This window comes from Nymphaea colorata, chromosome 3 (genome assembly GCF_008831285.2).
Source record: "Nymphaea colorata isolate Beijing-Zhang1983 chromosome 3, ASM883128v2, whole genome shotgun sequence".
In the NCBI taxonomy this organism is placed as follows: domain Eukaryota; kingdom Viridiplantae; phylum Streptophyta; class Magnoliopsida; order Nymphaeales; family Nymphaeaceae; genus Nymphaea; species Nymphaea colorata.
The window spans coordinates 7675495-7702711 of NC_045140.1; the positions used below are offsets into that span (position 1 = coordinate 7675495).

The 27217-nt window shown below is 39.3% G+C and overlaps 1 protein-coding gene across 3 annotated transcripts; it reads right to left on the reverse strand.

The window, feature by feature from the left end:
• Positions 1 to 26926, reverse strand: LOC116251465 (vacuolar sorting protein 3). Of its 3 annotated transcripts, none has more exons than XM_050076588.1 (14): positions 25623 to 26926; positions 24313 to 24588; positions 14654 to 14850; positions 14364 to 14505; positions 13860 to 14126; positions 13679 to 13751; positions 12372 to 12420; positions 5577 to 5865; positions 4379 to 4434; positions 4186 to 4254; positions 3989 to 4100; positions 3067 to 3129; positions 633 to 803; positions 1 to 426 (listed from the first exon to the last, which is right to left on the reverse strand). In XM_050076588.1, the coding sequence occupies exons 1-14, from the start codon at positions 26787 to 26789 to the stop codon at positions 328 to 330; spliced, it is 3030 nt and encodes a 1009-aa protein (XP_049932545.1). In that variant the 5' UTR covers positions 26790 to 26926; the 3' UTR covers positions 1 to 327. The 3 variants fall into 3 exon arrangements, with proteins under 3 accessions (XP_049932545.1, XP_031481614.1, XP_031481613.1); XM_031625754.2 differs by having other exon boundaries at positions 3067 to 3156; positions 12372 to 12417; positions 25623 to 26925; XM_031625753.2 differs by having other exon boundaries at positions 3067 to 3156; positions 25623 to 26925.
• Positions 26927 to 27217: the final 291 nt, after the last annotated feature.

The following is a 27217-nucleotide window of genomic DNA, read 5'->3' on the forward strand; positions in this document are numbered from 1 at the left end:
TAAAAAATCTCTGCTCTCATTTGACAGGCATCAGAAACTACCGCAAATTCGATTACATGAGAAACTTAAACTGTTATGCACATTGTGAAATGCGAGGTTCATCTTATACAAGTGACAAAGCACCTCCCAAAAATGATGCTGGCCAACAGCCAGCTTGCAGAAATACATACAAGTCCAACTATGGGATCTGTACATGCTAGGCAATGATTTTCCGGGCACGATCTCTCCAACTCCTTCTGGGTGGCACTTGTGCTCTTTCAGACCTCGTTCACCAATAGACTATCTGCTTCTTAATTTAGAACAAATGGATGATCAGACTATCAGTCATCAGAGCTTCTTCACTAGCCAACCAGGCTTGAACACAAAATCCCGCTGAAAATCACGCCCATTGACCGGACAAATGTGCTCAGGTTGCCGACGGAAACACTGCAACAGACAAAATCTCTTGGGTGAAAATATATTGCCAAACATATGCACAAGTTTTTGTTTTGTATATTTGCCCGTCAAGGCATGATTTTTGGAGAACATATCACAATGAGAAGAATCTGCAGTCATACAACTGCAATTTGTAATATTACCAACATATATCCATTAAAAGCGGGGATCAAACAGACGCAAACTGAAATTCAAACCTTGTAGCAGACCACTGAATCATCGGGATACATGGCAAAAAGTTTTGTGCCAAGACGTGTGTGGCAAGAGTCACATAGGCTCTCATCATTGATCTGCACATGCCTTGTTCTTTCCTCAAATCTTGCCAGCCTGGTATCAAGATTTATAGCTCGTGACAGATTATATACAATCTGCAAATGAGCAAGACAAATAATAAGAAACAGTTGCATTAAGTTTATTAACCATGATCACAGCTAATCATTTACAAACTTCATAGCTAAACGAGGATGTAGTGGAGAATTGAATAGATGCTCATAAAAATAGCAGCATGTGCTCAGGAACAAAAAGCAATAACCTATTGCCTGATGAGTAGTTACAGAAAAGAATTCTTGCAAGAAGTTTGATTGCAGATAAACAATATTATCATCCACAAAGCATGGGATGCACCATGGTTATCAATCCTGCAAAACAAAACAAGTGAAACAGATCCTATCTGTTGCACTGTGCCGTGCAGGTGTTCTGCCAGAAGCAGGATGCCTAGGCACCATTGAGATTGACTAGGTGGCCCACCTAAAAGCCACCTAAGCACCTTAGTTATTGTTGCAAAATTTAATAATAAAATAAAACCATGAAGACTAAAAGTGGATAAAAAGAAAAAAGAAAAAGTCTCTCTCTCTCTCTCTGTGCTGCGTCCTCCCTGCTCTCATTACCTTTGCTACTGCTGCTGCTGCTGCTGTTACTGTCACGCTAATGCTGCCATGGCAAGGCCTTAGGGTTCTTCCTCCTTTTCGTTCTTTTTTTAATGCACTTTTTTCTTCTTCTTCCTTTTCATTCTTTTTTTCATTGCACTTTTTTCTTTCTTCTTCTTGCTGTTTAGCTCACCCTTTTGCTACATATAGTGTTAGCATTGTGTCTGTATGCATGCATCATGCATGTGTGTGTGCATGTGTGTGTGTATATGCTTTGTGTGTTCCTTGAGCTTCACAGATGCTTAATTTCATCTCTTTTTTTTTACATTTTTCTTGGGTCATATTTATTTTTTGGGTCAACCAAAGGCCTGCTTCAGCCTCCTTTTCACTGGTCCATCTGCCTAGGACCACGTAATGCTTTTGAATACAGAGAGAACAAAAACATTGAGGTCTTTTCTCACCCCACTCATGTGCTTCACTCCAATCATGAGTTCAGGCCACGAAGCTACCACCACCAATGTCCACCTGACTCTGCAGCCAGCAAGTCCCCTCCTGGTCTTCTTCTTCTACTTCCACTTCTGCTGTTATTCATCTCTGATTCCCTTTTTCCTTTCTCTCTAGGTCATCTTCTGTCTGCCAATGATTATGTCCTCACCATTGGTAGGCTTCCCAATTCTTCTTCTTCTTTCTTGTCCCTTTTTTTGTGATTTTTTAGCCTTCTGCTTCAAAGTCCTAGGCTAGAGGTGAAAGCTGCTAGAGGATCACTTCCTGGTTGTCTCGACACCATCAATCTTAGTCACCAGTGTGTTCTTGAGCAAGAGATTAGGTTCTGAGAAGACAACATTATCCTAACTTCAGATTTTTGTTCTTGACAGTCCTAATCTAATGAAAATTTGCTTTATTTTTTCCTTCCTTTTTCCTCATTTCTTGAAGTTTACAGATAGACCACTTTCTTTATTATCATAAAAGATTGAGCTTTCAAGTTTTGCTTTTGATTTATCTGTAGCTGATTTGATGGAAAGCCTGTAGCAGCTTATTGAAGAATCAAACGAAGGTGAAAAAAAATTGAAACCAATTTGGCTTTAGTCCTCATATGGGCTCAATTTTGATACAGTTAAATGAGATTGCAGCTCATCATATTTGAAGTTCAGAATAGGCATCAGGCTGCGTACCCGTCCCATTGTCAGGAACTCAATCCAAAACAGGTTGGGCTCAAATATTTTATAAGTGATTTCTAATCCAACTTAAATGCCCAAAATGCTCAAATTGTGAACTGAAGCTTCTTGCTAGTGAATGAAATATGAATAGTAGCTGGTTGCTAGTGTGTATATATAGCCCGACCCATCTAGCCTATGCAATCAAACGTCAGATGATCTCTTCAGGCACTTTGAACCATATGAATCACCAGACTAAAGAACAGGCTGTCTGTCAGAATACTGCTATGATCTAAATGGCACCTACAGGTCCTTGGCAAAAATTTTAAGACAACCTATCGGTCTCAAAACATCATGTAGCAGACATGAACAAGCCAAGGTCTTACAAAATTAAGGCACAAGCAGTAGTGTTGACAGAAATCTATAAAGTTATAAACGCATTCATATACAACATTCAATCAAATTTGGTAAGAAAAAGGCACAACTCTGCAAGAGAACAGTTTAATCCTTTCGCATGCCTCTCCAAATTTCCAAAAGTAGGCAAAAAGAATTTGTTCAAAAGACAACTGAAAAAACTAGAAAGTAGAAACTTCAGTCAAACAAAAAATTACCTGCCCCTGGTGGTAATGATGAACTCGAGCTCTCAGCATTCGTAACAGTGTCTCTGAAGCAAGCTGGAGTGGCATATTTGGGGACAACTTCTGCAAATCAACGTTACAGAATACACATGGCTATAACTTTAATTTACAAAATTGACACCCGTTAACAAGAACAGACCAAAACAAGAAAAAAAGACTTGGAAGCTATGTGACACGGGTACGCCACTTTTGCCCAAGTACCCGTGCCGATACATGGGTACGGTGACAAGGGTACGGGTACAGCTGGGGTACGCAACTTTTGCCCAAGTACCCGTGCCGATACGTGGGTACGGTGACACGGGTACGGGTACAGCTGGGGTACGGCTGCATTTTAAACTTTTAAAATTATATTTTCAACTTATTTTTTTCTCTATTTTTTTATTTTCCCTTCTTTTATATTTCCCTTCCAATAAGATTCTATATTTTCCTCTCGTTTTCTCTTTAATTTTGAGATTTTTTGTAGATTATAAGACTATTAATGCTTTTTTTTTCATTTTTGAAAATATAAAATTTGCATATCCGCATACCCACAATTTTGAAACTTGCCGTGTACGAACCCGTACCGCCGTACCTGCACCCTTACCATACCCGCACCCATGTGACATAGCTTGGAAGATGTTGCTATTACCATCCGAATGAAACGTCAAGAAATTGGAGAAAAAGAAAAAACAAGACTGATTAATATCAGTGACATTAAGACCAATCATGGTAGCAACTAGCGAGCTATGCTTCTCCAAAGGTGCTCAAAATTTTGATACATGGCTTAGTCATACAATACTCAGGCCACTCACCAAGCTGAGTAATATCATTGAAATTAAATACAACCTAGTGTCAAACATACATGCTCACTCAAAACAGTAATTTACAATTTTAGACAAATTAATGGCGACTTTACCTCCAACACTTGCAGAGGATCTAGAGATTCGCCGTGATTATGAAGAAGACGTACAGCAGCATTAAACATAGGTTCCTTCCCATCTTGTGGATCCAGATACATGTCAAGCAGCCTGTCATGTGGAGATTGCTAAATATGGAACAACACAAATAACACAATGCACACTGTTGTACCCAAGAAAAAAGAATGAAACCTACTGCATATATGCATCTGGTCTCCCAATCTCAGCACAATATCGTTCTGCAGCTTCACCATCTTCCAGTTTTCTACATAAATTCCCAAGGAACTAGTTATACAAACTAAGCTGGTTACTTTCCTAAGATCCTATGAAATGCCATTAGATCAACATGTATAGGAACTTCAGAATACATAACGTTTATAGTAACTCACAGGGCCAAAATTTGGAGAACCAGGGCTTCATGTCCCAATTTCCTATGCAAAATTGCCTGAAACAGGTAAATGAAAAGGCAAGCACTTTAGAACTGCAACTAAGTCTTGTTTCCTGACAGGATGAACTGTAGAATTTTTGTGGAGGTCATGCAGTAGAGATAATCCAATAGGCATTTTAAAGACATATATACAAGCATTAAATCAGAAAGAAAATAAACTGCCCAATGATATGAAGATAGAAATATTAGGTGGAATTCAAGTTTTACAATTTTGTCCCTAATAACAAGTTTTTTAAATTCATCAGACGGCAGAACTGTGTGATGTTTTTTTTTTCCAGGAACAAAATACACACAAATAGTTGTTTCATTATCAATAAATGGTTATTGCTATGTTAAAAGAAACTGACAAAACCAAAAGATAATCGAATATGGTCTTTTTGGAGAAACTTGGAAAATAACATAAAATTATTGTGATAAGAAAAAATATTTTCATTGTGACGATATATTGAAAATATGACAACCTTTATATATATATATATATATATATATATATATATATATATATGTGAGAGAGAGAGAGAAAGAGTACTGACTACTACAAACATCCAACCCAAAGTCCCCTTCTCATTAGAAACATAGAAAGAAAGAGAAGGTCCATTCTCTCTCTCTCTCTCTCTCTCTCTCTCTCTCTCTCTCTCTCTCTCTCTCTCCGTGCCATCATTCCAAACCTTAATTGACTCAGGAAGTCTTGTGTGAATATGAGAATATTCACAAGACCAAGTAAATTGCAGGCCTGGGGTTCAGCCAAAACGAGTTCAACCATTTTGCCAAGCCTCAGTTGACTCAGAACCTTTTTTGTGGATAAGGATATTCATTGAATCAGTAAATCCAGTGAATGGCAGGTATGGGCTTATTCAGTCAATCCACTAAGCCAAGGAAAGCTTTAAACATTATTCTGGGCTTTTGTTCAAGCATCCTAAATTTTTTGCGACTAAGATCAATCTGCCCTGTTCTAAAAATGCTATGTTCTTATAATGCAAGTTGCAGCTGGTGCCCTCTTGGTTTTTCAATATGCACACACATATACAGAACGGTGTGAATATATCAATTATGTTTTGGTACTTCAGCCCAGTTTATGATCACATTGATAATACCACACAATGCAAACAAAAAACACCAAACAGGTGAGGAAATCAAACCTTTTCTAGCCATAACTCTGATCCTTCTATCAAATCAAGAACCACTTCTGCATCATACAAATCTGAAGAGTCCAAGAAAAACTGCAATTTCTCCCTAACAAGAAATCCAATATCCATGCTAGTTATCGTGTCAGAGACATTGTCCGCTCTGAGCATAGCAGCACTTGGATCATGCTTAGCAACGTCCGTTCCAATGGTTTCCACCACAGGTTTTGCAAGTGAAAGTGCATACAGAGTGTGGAATTGACTGTCTTCCAAACCTTGGTCTTCAATTAACCATTGCAAGTATCTGTACATGTTATGTAGCATAAGACAGTGCAAAGAATAATGCTAGATGTAACCACTCTATAGGAAAGCACAGATAGCACTAGGCAACATGTATAAGAAGAAAGAAGATAAATACAAACAGCATATGAGGCATTAATTTTAAGACATGATATTTCATACATTTTCTTACAGGCATGGACCAACCATGGATCTCACCAATTATGTCTACTTGGGGGCATTTAAACTTCAGAGACCAACATCAGTTTTATACTATTTAAGTAGTAAGAAGAATTCTCCTGCACAAAGATAAGCTGTTGAATCACCCAAGAGCTAGATGCTCCCCTACCATCTCCAAAGTGCTCAGCCCTAAGTAACATAGATGCACCTAAAGAGGCATCAAAACTAAGTAACATGGACTCTTCGAAGAGGTTATCCCACCTGATTGTACCTAAGTAACATAGATGCGTGTAAAGAGGCATCGCAGTGATTGTGTCCACGTCAATGTGATGCAGGTGCACCTGTTGGTATGGCATAACATGTGGTCAACACAAGTCTAGTGTGATCAGATGTGTCAGAGCATTTTTGTCCAAAGTTGGTGTGCACTTGACTCTAGTGATCAAAGAGTGACTCAGTTTGAGCCGGATGCACACTGGCATGTTTCCGTCCAACTTCCAGACCTGAATGTTGACAAGTCTATATTTCTCCTTTTTTTAGCAATTAAAATAAAGGTTGTTAAAAAGTGGTTAGAGCACATCAACCCTGCCCCTTTCTCGAGTTTACTCCTGCCATAGAGTCAAAAGAAGGTGAAAGTAATAGTGTAAATGTGTACATCATTTGTAGGTCTTATCATGTCTCTTCTGTTGGGGCTTAGGAATTCATGTAGGTAAAGAAATTGCTGCAGAAAATGTTAAAGAATCTAAAAAACTACAGCAAGGTATGAAATCATTCAAAGAAAGAGGTTAGAGTATTCGAGTGCAGTAAATGCTTTCATCTCTCTTCAAGATGATGAGTTTCATAAGGAAAGAGACAGGAGGAAAAGCACAATAGGCATGTTATAATACTTGTGGATGCACAAGCATGCATTGAAAGGTGTATAGATTTTTTTATTTTACCAGTTGTGTTACTTCCAATGTAGCTAAAATCCTTATTAGAAAGATTTAGCCACCTCACTTGCAAACTGCCAATCATCTAGATATCTGCCTCCAACAAAGCTACATACTAAGTAAGAGAAAAATCGTTTATTCATCTAAACTAATGAATTTGTGACTCACTTAACAACACCAAACTCAAACCAAGTTTCATGTGCACATATGTAGCTGATTGCACTTGCAGTTGACAATTGAATTGGTGAACCAAAGCAACACCAGCACCTGGTGTGTGTACATCATATAACTTTGTGGTAGGTGAACCACAGTCTCAGCCACCCAATTGCAAGGAGGAAAAAGTACAGAAGAAAAGGAAAGGAAGAAGAAAGGGGAAATTTTTCCTTCACTTCGAAGGGAGGGCATCCAAAAGTTTCTTACATCGAATCATGCCCTCAAACTCGACCTTCTAAACCTTCGAACATGTAAACTGGATGATAGCAGTTGACCTGCCCCAGCCCCAGACAATATGATGGGCATTTACAAGATTACATGTATGTACACACACAATTTACAATTTTTTTACAACTATGTAATTCCTAAGCTAAACACCCTCATTATTTTGTGATTCCTATGAATTTCTTTGTGATGTACTTTGTGTCTTCCAAGGTGGCCAATTGTTCCAAGTCTCTGGCCCACTCTATAAACCTTGAGTTTTCAAGGCCCCTTACAAACCCTTCAGGGCTCCAAAACACAGAAGAGTAAAGTCCTCCGAAGCCAGTAAAACCAGGAGTGGATTGAGTTCACATGAGTGGCCATATCCCTTGATGATTTTCAGTGGGGAAATGTGGAACATAGACTGCATCATGGAGGTAGAGCAAAGATTCAGATGGCAAGCTACACACCCTACTCTGGCTTCCACTATATATAGCACATAGAAACATAGAGATAATTTGTGATGAACTATGGCTCCTGTGGTTTTTGACTTATTTCTGCTATAATAGAGCCTCTAGTCAAACCTAATCACAAACATGAAATTCTCTATCTGTATGGTGCTTGCCCTACTGTTGCTTCAGCCGGTTGTGAGCAGTCCGTCAATTAGCTTTAAGGTGCTTGTGAACTTCATCTTTGTTATGGAGCTGCATATCTAGTCGTTCATTAAGTGTCATTCCTTGCTGATAGCACAGACGTTGAGATGGAGGTCTCCCATATAGGACCTTGAAGGGAGTCATCCCCATGGATGAATGACTTCTAATATAGGAAAACAACACCCATGCTATATCCTGTGGCCAATATGCGGTTGCTAAACAGCATTAATGACTCCAAGCATAGATCTGAAACTCTGGTTGTCTGTGGGTGGTATCCAGTGCTTATTCATAGTCAGATATCCTGCAAAAAGTATTCTTAGAAATATAATGTCTCAACCACTTAAATGAACCATGCTTTGCAACTTTCCCATGACTTAGAGGAATGTTTATGCAACTGTTTTGGCATTGTAAGAATATGGTCAGTGCAGTGAAACATGTATACATAGACAACATGTCAACAATGACTAAAACTAATGGATTTTCCTTTTGTGCTAAGAAATCTGGGGACATGTCCTCCCAAATTCTGTCCGAGTCTCTGTCATCGGTAATGGCTGGAGAAGTCCAGATGGGCTCATAGATTAGTATTTGTTCTGGCATATGCTACATGTTTTGTTGAAAGTTGAAACTCTTCACATGCTCCTCTCATTCCCTTCCAACAGAGCAAAATCTTGGGGCATCGATGGGTAAGCCCTTGTCCTCCATAACATGCAGATGGAGTTTAGAAATAATATTCCAAAATGGAATTGAATAAGAGTCAACCATGTAAATTTGGTTGTCGCCATCATATCTCATACACTGAACTGAGGCAGTTCACAGACAAGAATGCAATTTTCTCTTGATCTCAAGGAGTTCAAGCAATCTACTATCCTTTTTCAAATTTGCCCCCATAAGTCAAACCATGGCATTTTCATTGTACATAATATCCAATCCCAGCCATATCAACCAACTGCAACAAAGTGTCTCTATCACAACAGCCGCCACCATGCAATGTGCATTTTCAAAGGCAAACCCCATAAGTTAGGAAATCCTATGCTGAGCAGGGGTGCTTACATTGTGTTGCAGAAACTGCAGGCTGTGATGATCCAACTGCACTAAAAGTTGCCTTCCAATCAAGTTTGCAGCATCCATTTGTGAGCTGTCAGAGCAATAGATACTAATTTGCATTTATCAGCTGTGAGTTGGCAGAGCCAGTATAGATAACTTCATTTGATCAAGCAGGGGGTGCTCCTCTTGTCACAGCATAACTCATACTCCGAAAACGGAAGCATCAGTCTTCAGAACAAATGATTTTAAGAAGTCTAGTGGGATCGAGGTTCAAAGTGGTAGTGGCACGGCAAGTTTGACAAGTTCAAATGCCTTCTTTGCTACCAAATCCTAGTGAAATTAGTCATGCTTAGTGAAATTAGTCATGCTTAAGCAATAACGTAAGAGACTTGGCCCATCCTTACCTTCCAACGTTTTTTCTTTTCCCTTTTTTTTTTTAGGTGGGATATACCTGCACACTGATCTGTAAAAATGTATCCAAGGGTAGACACCTTTTGTCGACTGAAAGCATGCTTAGAAAATTTTTTATGAAGCTGTTTGATTAGCAAAGTCAGTTCATTACAGTGGCAGCTGCAGAAGGTCAAATCAAGTATTGAATCAAAATGTCATTGAGAAAACAAGGATGACCTCCCTTAGGAATGGTTGGAAATTTGGAATATCTAGTTCATCAGATTCTCATAGGTGGAAGGAGCATTGATTAGCCTTAACCTGGAACTCGTATAATCTCTAATGTATATGAAATGTTGTTTTGGACTCATATTCATTAGCAAACCAAGTCTAGCCACCCAAGGTCTAGCTTGGAGAAAACACAAGCAACTTGCAACTCATCCAGCAAATATTCTATTAAGAGAATCAGGTTCTTGGCCTCAACTGTAATGACATAGAGTACAGTACTAGAGATGCATATGGACTACATGACACATCGGCACTGGATCACCCCTTATTGCAACATGTTTCTCACCAACTTTCGAGTCTCCACTTTTCAAGACTGCCAGCATCTATAAGGCCTGATTTTGGAATGCTTGATTCTTGCTCCTGAATGAATAGTATAATAAAAAATCTCAAAGGAGGCATAACTATCGCTTTGTCAAACATTTGTTTGGTAGCATATGAGTACTTGCCTCAAGTGATCAGGGTGTTCTTCTCACACCACATGCTATTTGTATAATATTTGCAAAATTAGGCAATGTCTACCTTTGCCTTGATGTTTTGTTATGTTAGGGAAGTCATATGTGTTTTGGACAAGGGAAAATAGCCACTGCACCTCTAACACCATATCAGCTCCTCACATCACCAAAATGAATAAGTCAACTATGAATTTCCTACCTTGTAATTCCATGTCTATGTTCAGAAAAGACCCTTTGCTTTAGAGGGTGCTACCGCCTATCAAGATGCTTATAGGCCGCCATCTAAATGCCTAACATTTGCATGACATGGAGAATGGTTGCCCCTGGAAGTACGTGACAAGGCCTCCAGCATCTCCCATTCAATGACATTCAGCAATCTGGAGCTTCCTAGTATTCCTCATCCGAATTTATGATGTACATAGGGAACAACACATTGAAGTGCCAGAGTCCAAATGCACATTTGTCATCACAATTGCAATATAATCCCTGTTTCCTACACTCTTATCTTTATTGGAGTGATCATCTCCAGTGCCACTACCTGACTGCCTTCAGAAGCCGCATCCTTTTCACAGGATGCAGTCTTTTCCATGGCCTACATTGACCCTTTCATTATCTCCATTCCATGATCAGGAACACAACATGTGCAAATGCTTTCCTTGAATTGGATCCAATGACATTTTTTCTTCTAGGCAAATTTGAAGCACTCAAGGAGGGATCAGGTTTGAGATGCCTGAACTTCAAATAATCCATCTTCCATCCCCCAGCAAACGCCTCCATCAAAGCATCTAAGGACGAGCAAGAAACCATATTGCTCATACTTTCGAAACCCAATGTATATTTATGGATACTCTTTTTTCACTTAATTTCAAAATCTAAATATTGTAGTCAATGTAGACAAAAGGCCCTATTCTTACCATAAGAGCTTCCTTAAACCTTTTCCTAATTTTGGCCTCCCATGCACATCACATCAGATTCCAGGTTGATAGCAGTGTGTGGCACCCATCTGTGATGCTCTGAAACTGGAGGAAATCATCAGCCCTAAGTATCAAAATTAGTGGATCCTCCCTCTGAACTTGGGAAAGTCAAGCTTAATCATTTGATCTGGCCTATTTCTCTCATGCACTTGATCACCTGGCACTCCTTGTTCACGACCTCAGATGAAGCCCTCATAGTCATGTTGTAGTTGAACACATGATTGCCACTCGTTGTTGATGCCCCCACCCAAATTTTTGTTGAAGCCCTCCTATGACCTCACCCCTTCATGTGTCGACAATCTCTGAGCTAATCAGTTAAGGTGATAGGTGATTGCCACTTGCCATTGATGCCCCCTCCATTTTTTTGGAACCCCATGACCTTATCTCCTCAATCCGTTAATCACTGCGCCAATTTGTTGAAATTTGCTGCATTTTAGGATAGCTTGCAAGGTTTGCTTCAATATTTTGAATTTCTGGTGAACCTCTGGCCTATCTCTGTTTGAGAATCTGCAATCAGTTTTCCATTCACCTCCTAGCTCCCTCTGCCTACTTGTGATGGGCTTCCAAGCTGGAGAGAATCTCCCTAGCAATGACAATCCCCAAACAGGAACTTGGGTCAGCTATTGATAGCCAAACTAGGCTTTCAGCCAGCCAATTGTTGAGAAGGAAGAATTAAACAGGAAGAAATGAAAGGAAGAAAAAAGAGTGGAAAATCTTCACATCAAATACATGCCCCAATAACAGTCAGGTTCGGCTTTATAAAGCTCTTGAACATGGTAACTGGATTCTAGCAGTCAACTTGATCTAACCCAAGGCTATGTGAAGGGTACTTACAAGACCACCCGCATGTATAGTTCACAAAATTTTCCCCCATTATTTAGCTCCAGTTAAGCCCCAATTATTGTGACATTTCTATCACTTTGGCATGACTAGCCTGCAGAGGACACGCACACACCCAAGCACATCTATCAATTCTTGAGCTAGAGATAGTCAAGGAATACAGATCCCATAGCCACATGATATAGAAAGGCACTTGAATGGAACAAGCTATGCAGGAAACTCAATCTAAATGTCAAAGCAAAAAAGACCATTTGAACATCAACCAAGCAATCATTAAAATCAAGAGCACACTGTATATTTCTTTACATGTTTAAATTCTGAAAGCCTGGAACCAGCACAAGAAAGAAAGGGAACTTTGCAGTTTGACACATACCTTTGCATAACCTCCACTTTTTTTGAACTTATAGTTGCAAGTACTTCTTCTTCAAAGAGGAAGAAATGAAAAACATTATAAGGAAAATGAATGAATCAGATAGACCATATTAGTGTATCTTTCAAGATTAAGCAATATGATTATTAACAACAAGAAGAAATTAGATATAAAGCATCACATAATCCATACGTGATCATACAGAGATTGTATGATCAAACATGAAAAAGTAATGAAAAACACAACAAAAATGAAATTAGATATAAAGCATCACATAGTCAAAATGCAACCAAAAAGAATTTTATGATCAAACATGCAACAGTAATTGCAAACTACCCTGCATAATTTTATGATCAAACATGCAGTAATAATGGCAAACTATACCAGTAATTAACAACAAAAACGAAATTAGCCATAAAGCATCACATAGTCAACCTGCAGATAAATATGAAGGGTATGGTTGTGGACAACCTGGAAGCATAGATGTGCTTCTGCAGATAAAGATGAAGAGTATGGTTGTGGACAACCTGGAAGCATAGATGTGCTTTGGCACATCAGTTGCCAGAAATTGCATTATATAGAGAATTGCAAAAGTGTGAGATGAGAAGAGAGAAACCCATGCCCATGTGAGTTCAACATACCTAATTACATGAAACAACTAAAAGCCTCAAAGCTGAAGAAGGTCAATACATTGATACCTAAGAGGCTGTTTGGTAGTTAGAACACTGTTCCACACCTATGCAAGGCACACCAAACACAGGACAAAAGAACAAGGAACAAAACGTGCCCATGTTATCAAAGAACACAAAATCTCATTCTTGTAAGAATCCACTATTAGAACATTCATTGACAACAAACTATAGGTATTTGAGGATCAAATCAACGGCTCAAAACTATCTACAATTTTTAAGTTCTAATAAATCACATTTTTGTCATGAAGACATTACCCAAGAACTAATTCTAACAAAAAAGCCATGGCATATATGTCTATCGGGTTTGCGTAGTTGACATGCTGACATGTTCTTTAAGATAAGAAATCACAATTATCCAAACCATGTGGACAATAGGACGAACCAACATCTGTATCAACCTATCCATCGATATGTGTGTGTGTGTGTGTTGATGACACTATACAAGCCAAGGAGCCCTATTTTTGGGCTCAAATCATGTGGCCATGAGAGAAACATCCATCTTGACTTCAAAAACAAAATAATGGGAATCTAGGTCAAGGCTGAATCACAACTTTGGTCTTATATCTCTTGAGGTCCTACACTGCAAAGTCTTTGCAATTAATGATGAATGGAAATTACCTGGAGGAAGCTGTTCTGCCCTTTTCTCAGATGTTAATACACTAACAGCAAGCTCCTCATCCACTTCAATGATCTAGTATAGAGAAGAAACTGATGAGCCAGAAATCAGATAGCCACCGGCCCACCAATTCAGTACAAAGAGTTCATTTTAGCTAAACCAACAAAGGAAACTGCTACCCACCCATTCTAGATGTTTCAGAACAATACTTTTATCAGAAGATTCCTCAAGAATATGTGAAGCCTGTGTTGCAGCATCCTTTTGAGTAGAGTTTGCAGAAGGGTATTGTACATCCCATCGCAGCAATGCATCCTTCCGTGAACCATTTGGAAGATTCAACGCCAGAGCTCGCCACACGTCAAGGGATTTTGTGTACATCCCCTTACTCGCATACAGAAAAGCAAGCGTTCTTAGATGCCCAGAGTCTTGTAAGAGACTTTCCAACTCCTCCTGCACCGTGGATGCAAGTTGCAGGGTCATCCTTCAAGCAGCCTCTGACAATGATGATTCTGCTTTGCAATATACAGGAACACAAAGATTCCTGAGCCTACCAACATACACACATAGTGCATAGTCTTGAGGCCTATAATCACTGACTTCGACAGAAGATAATCATGAACAAATAGAGTTATAGGCATCAAGACAGTATCTGCAAGTAGAGCGATAAATACCAATGGTCATACTTACAACAGCACAATTATTTGGGGAAGACGCCAGTTTCTCCATATCCTCAGTAAGATCAAGGGCTCTAAAGAGGTACAATAGAAGGGTGTCGATGCCCTCCTTCACAGGAGGCATTAAATCCTTATCCCTTGACACCTTTAAGTACCTGAAGCCAACTAACAAAACAATGTCTCGGATACCATTGATGGTAACAAACAAAAAATTACACATATAGAAGTAAGCCCCCAGAGTGAAATGACTCAAATCCTTCAGAGGGAAAAAACTTTTGTGCTAAGAGGAATATAATCAACAACCTTATGATGTTAAGGATGGCCGATTCCAAGAGTTCAGCTCTGCTCGGTGGATTTGACAAAAAGCCCTCATCAGCACCAGTATCTACACCTGCTTTTCTTAAGAAAATTCCTCTATGAATAGCCATCAAGCCATTGTCGACAACATCTTCAAGTGGTATAGGAGGAGGATGCAAACCCCAGTAGCGATTTCTAGGTACCTTTATCATGCAAAAAAATCATCAATACATTCCAGTAAGCACAACGCATACAAACATGTTAAGTACTGATGGGAAAAAGCTAAATAAGAGCCATTATGAACATTAAAAGGTTGATGAAATTTACCCTAGTGCACAATGCTGATCATGGCATCCTGCTCCAAGATGAAAAGAATGAAAACTAAAACGTAGTGCAGTAGAAAGTCCTTTGCCATTTTAACCGTTCCTCAATCAAATAGGTGACATCAAATGATATTATTTCAAGTCCGAGGACCTAAGTCACACGGACGCTTCATTTTTGTTAGCGCACCCACGTTGACGCCACGTGGAAGGTGCGACCCAGATTTGCACCCGTACGCAGTCAAAGAGAGTCAGCCGCACTCGACCATTTTCATGATATTTGGATGTGCACCCGACTCGCATTTGATGCAAGCCAGGTGCGGTCAAACCGCATCATGGAGCGGTAAAACTGACATCCTTAATCCCCATAATCTTTAAGATGAGAGAAACTGCTCAGGTGTTCTTAATTTCTCCCCAATCAGATGAGGGCTTTGTTCATACCTGTCCGCAAGTACACCATGGGCTTCGCTTTGCTAATAATTTTGATCATTTTGATCAGACGCAGGTGTGATTTCGTTTTCACTGCAGCCTACACCAAGTTTTACTGTTTACGGTTTTACTTGTTTGGTTAGCATGTTCTTTTTACATGTTTAGCATGTTTAATATTAGGATGATAATGTATTATCTTTCTTCACTCTTGTGGCAATATGAGAGATTTTATGATTTTTAATCATGTCTTTTTGTTTGGTTTTACTTTCTTCATAATAGTTTATATGAAACTTAGATTCAACACGATTATTTTGTCACAGAAAACACATTTTATTCGGAAAAAACACATATAAAACATGGAAAACAAGTCAGCCGTATGAAACGTGGGGTATAATACGGGTATAATACACGTATAGTATGGGTATTATACGGGATACGGGTATAATACACGTATAATATGGCATTATTTTTGTTTTCCCCTTTTTTCGTATTTTTTTATTAATGTTTATTTTTTATAATTTTCATGATTTATTAAATGTTTTAAACTTTTTAAAAATTCACCGAGATTTTCCCGAGATATACAACTTTGTCGTGTTATACCCGAGAAATTCCTTGTTGTATAATACCCGTACACGCAATGTTATAAAAGGCATAGCGTATCGCGTATCGATCAGGCCGACCTATACGCCGTATTGTAAGTTGTAACGTATAGCAAACGTAGCGTAGCGTATCATAAAATTAATTTTTTAATTAAAAAAATATTAAAAATAAAAAAAAAATAAAAATCAGAAAAAATAAACAAAAAAAATCAGAAATCAAGAAAAATGTTTTCAAATATCAAAAAGATCATCATACATAAGGAACATTCATGTGTATCGACAACAAATTCAAAAATAAGAAATTAGAGATTCAAAATAACATAATAAGCATCCATCACAATTTTAAACTTGAAAATTTTATAGAATCTTAGGACTTAGAGTCTTAGGACTTGGAGTCTTAGGACTTAGATTACATCACAATTTCATAAGTTCAAAACATATAGTTATCATCTTTCATGATTCAACGATAATATCTCCCCAAATCGATGAATCCTCGGTTATTTTTTATGAAAATGGGCAAAATCTCTCCCTCCCACGCCCCTTGGAGTCTTTAAATACAAGAAGAAAGAGAGGGAGGAGTGTTTAAACTTTAAAAATTAAAGAATTTTGTGTTTTTTCCTGTATCATACAATACAAGGGTGTATCACCCGTATCGTACGATATGGGCGATACGCTTACGATACACGAGTGTATCGTGTATCGTATAGGTTTTTTAGACCTATACGATACGTATTGTGCGTATCGTACGATACAGATAACATTGCGTACACGTTTTTTGTGACAATAACATATATATATATATATATACGAATAACATTCTGTACATGTCATTGCGTACACGTTTTTTGTGACAATAACATATATATATATATATATATATATATATATATATATATATATATATATATATATATATATATATATTATAATAATCAATTAATAATAATAATAATAAATACCGTCGCTGCACCTAAATTTTTTGACATTTGCAGCTCCGGCACCCGCACCCCGCACCTATGTGACATAGTCAAGGAGCCAGGAGAAGCCTTTGGTAAGATGATTAAGGATAAGAGTCAAATAATAAAAGAAACTACAATACTGCTATACACTTAAAACCAAGAACAAATTAACAAAATTAGAACATAGTGACCATTATAAATAACAAAAAGTAATGTCACAACTGTCTCTTCCGTTAAAACCTGCTTGTATCTTCATTTTCAATGTCCCATGCCCCATAAAGTTATGGGTGGGCAACAAGCAAGCCAATCTGCTCTTTAATGTATCATGCCTTCCTTTGACAAACGTTGTAAATATGTCAGCATTTGATGCTTTAACACCATATATGCCACCATGATCTCACCAAACTTCGCCGGATGATACCATTTTGAAAATGTTTGCTTCTACATGCAACACTTTTATTGTGCATTGCCTTCACATATAGAGGCATTATCTACTAAGAGTTAGTTTGTTGTGAAGACGAACAATGTAGCCACAAGCGATTTTCAAACCCAAAACAAGTTGTCCCCAAAGCAGCCCCATTGGCAAGAATTCTTGGCAAAGTTTAACTTTACTCGAACACAATGTGAAAAAAACCAACGTAGTTGCTAATGCACTAAGTTGAAAGGCAAAACTTGCAGCAACTCGAATGGAGACCTCTGAAGTACAATTGGAGGGTGCTCTCCTCGAGCACATTCGTAAAGAGATGCGGCAAGATTTCAACAACACAACACTTGATGGCCTTGGCCGAAGTAAGGAAGACTCGAAGGTTATAGCTACAGGATGAACTTCCCCTCACTAAACGCAAAACGTGTGTTCATGCCGAGTGGGACAACCTTTGCCATGAGCTCTTAAAGAAGTGTCATGACACATTGTGAGCTGGCCACCCTAATCAAGGGCCAACCCTAGCACTCCTCGAACGCAGCTATTATTGGCTCATTTGAGAGATAATGTCAAAGCCTATGTGAAGACATGTCTTATCTACCAACAAGATAAGGAGACAAACCAGAAGATTGTCGGCCTCTTAGAACCTCTTTCTGTTCCAGGACGCCCACGAGAAAGCCTCTCCATGGACTTTATTGTAAGTCTCGAGAGAGTAGACAACTTCAGCTCTATCTTTGTGGTTGTGGATAGGTTATTGAAGTATGTATCTTCATCCCAAACCTCAACGGACTGCCCCATGGAAAAGACAATGAAATTCTTCGAACATCAAAGTACTGAAGCGTGCCAAAGAGTATTGTGAGTGACTACCATGCTTGCTTCAAAGGTAAGTTTTGGTGTGCAGTATTTCGATTGCTAAGCTCAGACTTGTTGCTCTCCATGAGCTTCCGACCCACAAATAAATAGTCAGATGGAACGTCTCAATGCCTTGTACGTCTCAATGCCTTGTTGGAGCAATACTTGCAGCACTTCATTAGTACAAACAAGAAAAAATGGGTAAAACTAATCTAGCTCTGCCACAACTTGCAGAAAAGCGAGTCTTCTAGGTACAGAGGCAAACAACCGCTAATCTCGCACACTTTTACTGCCCAAAGAGTATTGTGAGTGACTATGATGATCGCTTCACATATAAGTTTTGGTGTGAAGTATTTTGATTGCTAGGTTCAGACTTGTTGTTCTCCATGAGCATCCACCCACAAATAAATGGCCAAGTGGTACGTCTCAATGCATTGTTGGAGCAGCACTTCATCAGCACAAACTAGAAAAAATGGGTAAAACTAATCCAGCTCTGCTACAACTAGCAGAAGAGTGAGTCTTTTGGGCACAGTCTGTTTGAGATAGCCAAAGGGCAACAACCGCTAAGGTTGTACACTCTTACGGCCCAAGAGAAGGGAAGACCCACCATTGACTACCAGTTTATCAACGACTGGCAAGAGCAGACGGAACTCGCTAAAGCGTTCTTGCATAAGGCCACAAGAAGATAAAGAAATGGGCTGCCAAAAATCAACAATCTACCGAGTTCAAGGTTGCAGACCAAGTCATCGTGAAGTTGCAACTTGACTGCACAGGCATGTTTCATGGGCGACAGCGTGCCTTGATCCAGAAATATGAAGGGTCACTAATTGTAACCAAAAGGATCGGGATGTTGGTGTACAAGCTAAATCTGCTGCCATATTTCAAGGTGCATCGACATTTTACATATGCAACTTGAAGCCTTTTTATGTCGATTATGAAGATCCAGAGAAGAGCAGGCCGCAACAAAAGCCGACCATGCAAAAAGCACCCTCAAGAAAGCACGTCACGAGATCAACTATCTCAGTGAGTCAAAGACGTATTTTATCAAATGGGCAAACAAGAAGCAACCTATGTCACATAGGTACAGGTTTGGGTGCTGATACGGGTACCAGTGTGGGTACGAACCATTTTCAAAAAACTTGGATGCAGGAGTATGACCGTGTATATATATATAAGCAAAATTACTTAGAAAATATATATATCAACAAAACAAATAAATAACAAAGAAAATATATATCAACGAATCTTGCAGCAATGTGTTTAAGAAACCTATGAAAAACTTTAAACATACGGACAACCGAGCAGTCCCCTAGACAATCAAATATGAACATCAGTCAAATTTTCACATCCAAAACACAGCTCAACATTGTGGAACTAGAATCTAAGAAATGCTGAACTGGAATGGCTCAGTAACAAAAAATGCAAGATTTAGGCACCAAATACAGAAAATATTTGAACGACTCAACATTGTGGAGCATGGTTGCATATAAATGTAAAAGAAAAAGGGCTGACAATATGATTTTTGAAGAAGAAAAAGAAGATTAAAAATGACAAACCAGTAAAAGAAGAACAAAAATACTACTAAGAACAACAATAAAAAGAAAAAATAGTTCATGCAGAAAGGTCGCTGGCTATGTCACATGGGTGCGTGTGTTGGTCCGGTGTGGGATGCCGCAAGTTCCAAAAAAAATTGGGTGTCGGTGCGGCGAGAGCATATATATATATATATATATATATATATATATATATATATATATATATGTTATTTGTTATATAACTAATTTTATTTGTCTATATTTTTTAAACATTTTTTTATCAAGTTTACCTTAATCTTATACAAAATTCAAAGTTTTATTAAATAAAATAAAGGGGGGAGAGAGAAGAGGGTAAAAACCAGGAAATATAGGAGAAGGAAGAAAAAAAAAGAGAAAGAAGAACGGGTGCGGTCATTAGCACCCGACTCGGTCAAACCGAATCGGATGCCACCAGGGGCGGAGGAAGGGGGGGGGGGGCGCCCGGGCCATGGCCCGGGTGAGCCTAGGAATTTTTTTTTTTACATTGAAAAAATCAAATTTTTTTAGTTTGACCCGACCGATCGCTCCTCGTCACTCCTCTTGGCCCGACCCTGGCCCAGCCCGCAAATCGTCTTGGCCCGACCCTAGAAAAAATCTTGGCTCCGCCCCTGGATGCCACCATAATTGGCACACACACCCGTGTGACTTAGGTCGCCGGAAGTTGCTGGACGTCGACGAAAGAAATATCGCCCAAATCAGCCAAAGTTGGCCCAAATCATTTCCGCCAGAGGTCCCTGGAGGTCGCCGAAGGTCCCTGGAGGTTGCCGGAGGTCACTGGAGTTATTGCTCAGCATACAACAGTGGAGGAAAGCAAAACAGAGCCCACAATTCTATCGAGGCTCTGTGTTTTTGAAAGGAAATATGAAAACAAAAAACAAAAAACCCAAGGTTTTGAATGAAAATGGACTCGGTCAACATTGACCAAGTTCGTTTTTGGACGGATATGAACCCGAGTATGTTAACCGTACTCGGTACGTGTTGACCCGTACCTGGGCCGTGTCCGAGGGCATACTCGTAGCCGTGTCGCACCTGACTGGTACTGGTACTCCACAAAAAATAACATACCCATGTTACATAGAGAGCAGCCAACGTGAGAGTATGCATTCAAGATGAACTATGAAGCAACGATATCAAGAAAAAGTCATGGCCTATTGTAAAGCAGCTAGTGTCAAGAACGGAACATGATTTGAAAGGGGGATTTTGTTCCCCTGTGTTTGTGTTTGTACAATTTTTCTTTTGTTTATAGTGTCCATTTGTGTATGCATGTTCACTTGTAAAGGAGTACCCTTCCATCGGGCCAAGTGTCATGTTTGGGATTCCTTACTTTGGGTGTTCGGCATGAGGATCCTTGTATGAACCTTCGAGCACCCTAATAAGTACACTCGACTTAATCTCTTTGCTTCCCATTTCTTGTGATGTATTGTCTTTCAAAGTGAACGAAACAACTCATTGCAAGTGCTTTCTCTTCTGATGTACTTAGCTTTCTTTACGCAAACTTTGTTTTCAAGTTACCTGCACACTCGCTCACTCCCTTAGGCTTGCAATGGATTGAAAGGCCGTCATGCCACACAGACCAAGGAACAATCTTCTAGTCACGGAACCAATAGGTTGTTTTAACTTTTAATATGTCCAACACTCTTAACTTTTGTTGCATAAAATAGAAAACAAGTGAAAACATTTTTCAGCCCCTGAGCATTCAGTAGCATATTAAGGTAGGAAATATAGCAACAGGTCGGGCTAGGATGGTGGGCCCAGTTGGCAGATTGTTAGGCCCATTGACCAGCCCACTAATAATTAGGCTAGGCATTGATTGTCGGGCCCGTTTCCCAGCTCATTAATAATTGAGTCGGGCAGGGCCTAAGGCTTATCGGTTACTGAACCAAAGGCACTACCTGGTACAAAACCTGATACTTTTTTTTAAACTAAATTCTAATGTTAATAAAGTAGGGGTATTCATGGGTCGAGTTTGGGCCCAAATGGCCAAGTTCGCCTAGAATCAAAATAAGACCTAGGTCGAACTCAAGTCTAGCTCTAGCCCATTAGCTCAAACCATAGCCACAAATATCATTCTCAAGTTTTTATCGACAAGGTTTTATCAATTTTTTTGGCAAAGTTTTTTTTTTTTTTTTTGAGAAAAGCTTAGAGTTTTTTTTAAAGAATGAAAAAATCAAAATATTAGGTAAAAATAAAATAAATAAGAAACTAATAAGAAGGCATGAAAATATTTTATTGAGATGGGCACGGTGCCCAACCTTATGGAAATACACCTCGCCTCCTTGTATATTGTGTTCTTGTCTTCCTTTGCCATGGGTACCAAAACCTTTCAGTTCTTGTCCATAAGCAATGCTAGTAACCAACACAGGTTGAGAATCCACCTATGTAAGTCTTCAAAAAAATGTCTTCAAGGTCATCTCCTAATACATTAATTTAACTTGCAACTCTTCATACATAGGAAGAGTGGGCAAGCATAGTAGAGAAGTGATGACCTGCTGCCACACCATATCATTTGTCATTAACAATACATCCCACAACCACAAATTGATATGCAATCATGTTCATCTTGTTTAGGTATTCCATGCCTACCATGATATAGGCAGGGAATCCTTTTTTAGCAGGTGGAGTTTGCTCTTAAGAAACACAATCCTCTCCTATGAAACCACCGAATTGGTCTGACCTAACCTGTCCCAAAGCTATATGATTTGATAGTCATCAAATATTGCCACAAGAACCTCATGTGACAGTGCAGGGCAATGGAAGTAACTACATATTGGTCTTTCATCTCCTAGTAGATGTAGTTAAAATTTTCAGATATAATTTCAAAGTCACCCTTTTGTCATTCTTCTCCTCACGTGCAACAATTTATTGTGAAACTAGAGCTCTCGTCTAGGCAACCCAAAAGCCTCTTAACTCCTATTGAAAAGAATAATTTATTGATGTATTTAATTGCCCGAAGAGAAGTTGATTGAAAATTTGGAGATAAGAAAAGAAGTCCATTTGATTCCAAATCACAAAGGAAATTAGAAAATAAGAAAAGGAAAAATGAGAATGGTAGCAAAAGATGAATGTGAAGGATGATACAAGGGGATAGGAATTTAGCAGGGACAAAAAATGACAATTGCACGGTGAAACAATACTCCAGAGTCCAGACAATCTGAAAATATTCCAACAATCATAAAGAGATAAAGTTGATCCCCTTTTTCTCTTTTCCTTTTCTTCCTTTTTTTTAATATGGGTGAAGGTTGATCAGATTACAATTTTAGCTGACTGCCAAAAAATCAATCAAGCGCTAATACAGTAACAAAATGAGTCTCCTGGTTTTGAAGGGAGAATACAAAAGGAATTTGATTAAAGGACGTATGATGCTATGCAATTTCAGATGTCAAACATCGACCTTTTTTCTTTCGACAAATTTCATTGTTGTGCGAACTTGATATTATGTCTTGCGCTCAACAAAAATTAGATTTATTATGGATGATGGATGTGGTGTAGCCTTGTAGGTAATGAAAGGAAAGGTAAAATAAAGGTAAACTGCAGAAAGAGAACAAATATGAAGTCATGACATAGGTAAAAACCAGCAGAGATAAACTGATTTATAAGGAGATGCAACAGAGAAACAGATTTCAGATTTCAGGTTTGGAGATGCTGATCTAAACAGATGAAAAAAAGGAGAAAAAATTTCAGATGAAGCCATCTGCAAAACTAGGGTTTTAAACAAGACGACTAGGAAAACAGAAAACTTTTGGGTTACCAGAAAGAAAAGATATTTTGTACAAAAAGACACTAAGAAAAATTGGGCAGATCAGATAGAGAGATGATGAACAAACAAACTGATGTGGAGAAAATAATACGAGAAATTTCTCACTTGCATGAAGAAAGAAGTCTCCAACATAACTCCTGAGGTAAATTATTCCAGATCTAACACCACTCTGATGCCATGTTAGTTTTTGACTTGCAAAGCTATCAAACGTGAGAAAGAAGAGATGACACAATAAAAGGAATTTCTCCAACAATATGATGGCAGCCTCAAAAGCTTGTGCCCTAAACCCATTAAATATAAACACGTAATCTACAATGACTTAATAGTACAAGATTAAAATATAAAATAACAAGCATGCTTTATACACATGCAAGACCTTATAAGACACTATTTGGATTGGACCCAAATCCAAAAACAGTTATACATGTACAGCCATGTCTCTTTTCACTAACATCATTGGTCTTATCTCCTACTAATCAGACATGTGGTTCTTCTATTATTAAAGCACATCTTTGCAAGATATAACCAACCCTCCTTTCAAGGCTTCAAAGAACATATAGATAAAATCTCTTCATTTATAGACTGATGATAAGTGAAATTCATCGTGTAAACAAGCAGCGGAGCTACAAACTAAAATATGGAAATGCATGCATTTGACTAGACAAGTGAGAATGAATTAAAATGGAAAAAAGAAAACATGATGTCATTTATCAACAAAGGGAAATAAAACCAAAGAAGAAAGTAAAGGAAATACCAAAGAAGACCAGCGGTTTGGATCCCGCATTATAAATGGAAAAATTTCTGATGGCTGCATCGTTTCTGACTGCAGGAAATGATCTACAGCACCTTCAAAACGCAACCCAAAAAGTAACAAAAAACCTACTTGAGCGTGCACAAAAGAGAGCATCTCTTTGGTCACACCACCTTCAGCTTGTAATTCTTCCACCAGAGATATAGCTTCCTTGATGTTTTTCTTTCTAAGCAGATCTTTAATCTGTTCTTCTACTGACAGTTGATGAAATAAGATAACCTGCAAACAACAAATTGAAGAACTGGTTACTGTACAAAGGAACATCTACCACCCAAAACTAAAGAGATCAGGCATAAAGAATCAACATTCAAATGGTGTCAATCTACATGCTCTGGACTCTGTTTGGGGCTGCCGTGATGACAAAAACCTGGTTAGAAACTGGGTTTTAGGTGTCAAATTTAGTTTTGTTGCATCATGTTTGGATTCTTGAAAACATGGAAACTAACAAAACAGGGTCACAACCCAGTTATCCAAAACCAAGGTTCTTCACCTCCCCAACCAGGCTTATCAAGTGAGAGGGGTCGTAACCCTCCTCTCCCTTTCTTTCACCATTTCAATACCAAGGGTGGTGGCGCGAAGGTTGACATTCTCACAGAAGCTCCCTCCCCAAATGATGCTGGAGTGTCCATTTTCCATCCGGCTACTGGACTGGAACAGCCAGGGTAGAAAATGTATTTACTTTCCTTTTTGTAAATTTACTATTTCCTAGCCGCAGCCAACTAATGTAGCCCAGCACATGCGACACTTGCAATCCGGTGAGGAGTAGTAGTCAGCAGCCCATGGTTTTTCGTTTCATTCTTCCTTTAACTTTCAGCCATTCCGCCACCCATAACCAGGAAAAAGGCCAGGCAGGTCAGACAACATTGGTGCCCCGACTGATAGGTGGCCGGAAAAAGACCACCTATTTCTTTTAGTTTTTTCAGAAGTTTCTTCTTTCTTTTTGTTTATACCAAAATCATGTTTTGACATGCAAAGAAAAGAAAAGCCAAATACCTGGTTTCACGAAACCAGGTTCCACCCCCAACGAAGCCCTTCTGTTTACTCCCTGGCCAAATATAACAGCATGCGGATCGGAACATGGAAAGAAAGGAAACGAATTACAGGATCCACATGCAGTGCTATATGAGGTGACTCGGATCTTACAGCAGTCACGTCATGCTTATCGCTCAATGAACATGAAAGCACACAACAGTGAGTTGCTTAAACAATAAACATCCAGGAGGAAATGAAACAGCCTTAGGGGAAAGCGTTACCTTATCAGATACTGCACAAGCGAGAAACTCCTCATTCCCTCCGTCATCTTCTGCAATAACTGAGCAACCAGTTCTTTCCCCACAAAATATCGATTGAACAAGAACACCGGTTCTTCGATGGTATACGTCGAGTTTACCATCCCCAAAGACAACCACATACATCGATATCTGGCCAACAGCTTCAGGAACGTGTCTGAATATCATACTTCCACCAACAGGCTGGCCCAAAGAATTCGAGGCGATCCCAACATTATCCACCAACAGAAGCACCTCCTTGCGTCTATGCATAACTTTCAACAAGGGTGGTCCCGAGGACTCCGGAAGAGAGAAAATGGAGCTAAACTGACCCGTAATGCACGAGAAGAGCGAATATCCACTAGCGGTGCCAATGATCACAGAATGATCAATCCAAGCCATGGTCGTGACGGCATCAAAATTCTGAAATTCTCTGAAAACCGTGACAGTAAAACCGCCATAATCGTGAACCCTACCGATAGCGCCCGGCGCATCGTTCACTCTCCCAGCTGACCTCATCTCACACAGGACTAACTTCCTGCCTGCAATGGCTGCAAATTGCGGGTAGTTCGTGAAGACGGAAAACCCATTATAACGGCTACTAATCCTGCCTACTCTCTCCCATGCCTTCTTGGAACCATCCTCGGAAACAGAATCTGTCTGGGAAACCATGGTATCAGTGAAGCTCAGCTTCTGCGCCACAGAGCTCACCCCCTTCAGGAACACCAGTTTCTGCACGGGCGAAGATAAATAGCGGTCCACCAAATGCAAGAAACCATCGGAAAGAAAGAGAACTCTATCGATCTCTGCTACGACAATCACCGACTCCACCGGAGAATTCCCGACCCTAACGCACCTTGAAGAGGAGGTCTTCGTTGAGGATAAACGTTGACCTGGATCTTGATCTGTATCGGTCCTTGTGTGATGCTGCGATGGGTCGAACACAAAGGACAAGATGGCACCACACTGAGAGCCAGCGTAAATCAGGGTTTTAGAGGCCGAGGTTGTCGAGATGGCCAAGGAACGGATGGAGATTTGGCCAAGATTGGAGGAAGTGGAGCAAAGAGATGAGGAGAAGGCCGGAATATGGGAAGTTTCGAACTCTGCGACGGCTTCCAGGACCATTCGATCGCCAGACTCCATCCTCCCCATCGCGTGAAGACCTACTTCCAAGGGTAGCAGGGGAGGAAGAGGACTTCATTTGACGCGGAGCAGATTCATCTTGGTGCTGAACACAATTGGGGCAACTGTCATTCTACCACATGGGAAAAAAGGAATTCTGTAAGACTAAAAATTGAAATCAGCCGGCTATATATCATCGTTTTGGAGGATGAGTTTTTTTTTTTATGTGGCTCTTTTTCACTCGCAAGCAATTACTATCACCTTTTTGCGACAATCTTCAGTAACATGAAACAAAAAATATTCCTCCAACAATAAAATTGTTGTGCTGCTTTCAATTCTTCATGAGTTTCAAAATTCTAATATCTAAGTTTCTAATCGTCCGGCGCTACTAATATCGAATTCGGATTCAAACACCTAATTTCATTCCTTCCTTTCCCTCCAACCAAACAAAGAGTAAA

Coding starts and splice junctions, on each gene's coding strand:
- LOC116251465 (XM_031625753.2), bottom strand. CDS start 26,789: ATGGGGAGGATGGAGTCTGGCGATCGAATGGTCCTGGAAGCCGTCGCA. Junction 24,589..25,622: donor CTTGTGCAGTATCTGATAAG/GTAACGCTTTCC, acceptor TGTTGTTTGCAG/GTTATCTTATTTCATCAACT. Junction 13,752..13,859: donor TTCTGAAACATCTAGAATGG/GTGGGTAGCAGT, acceptor TCTCTATACTAG/ATCATTGAAGTGGATGAGGA.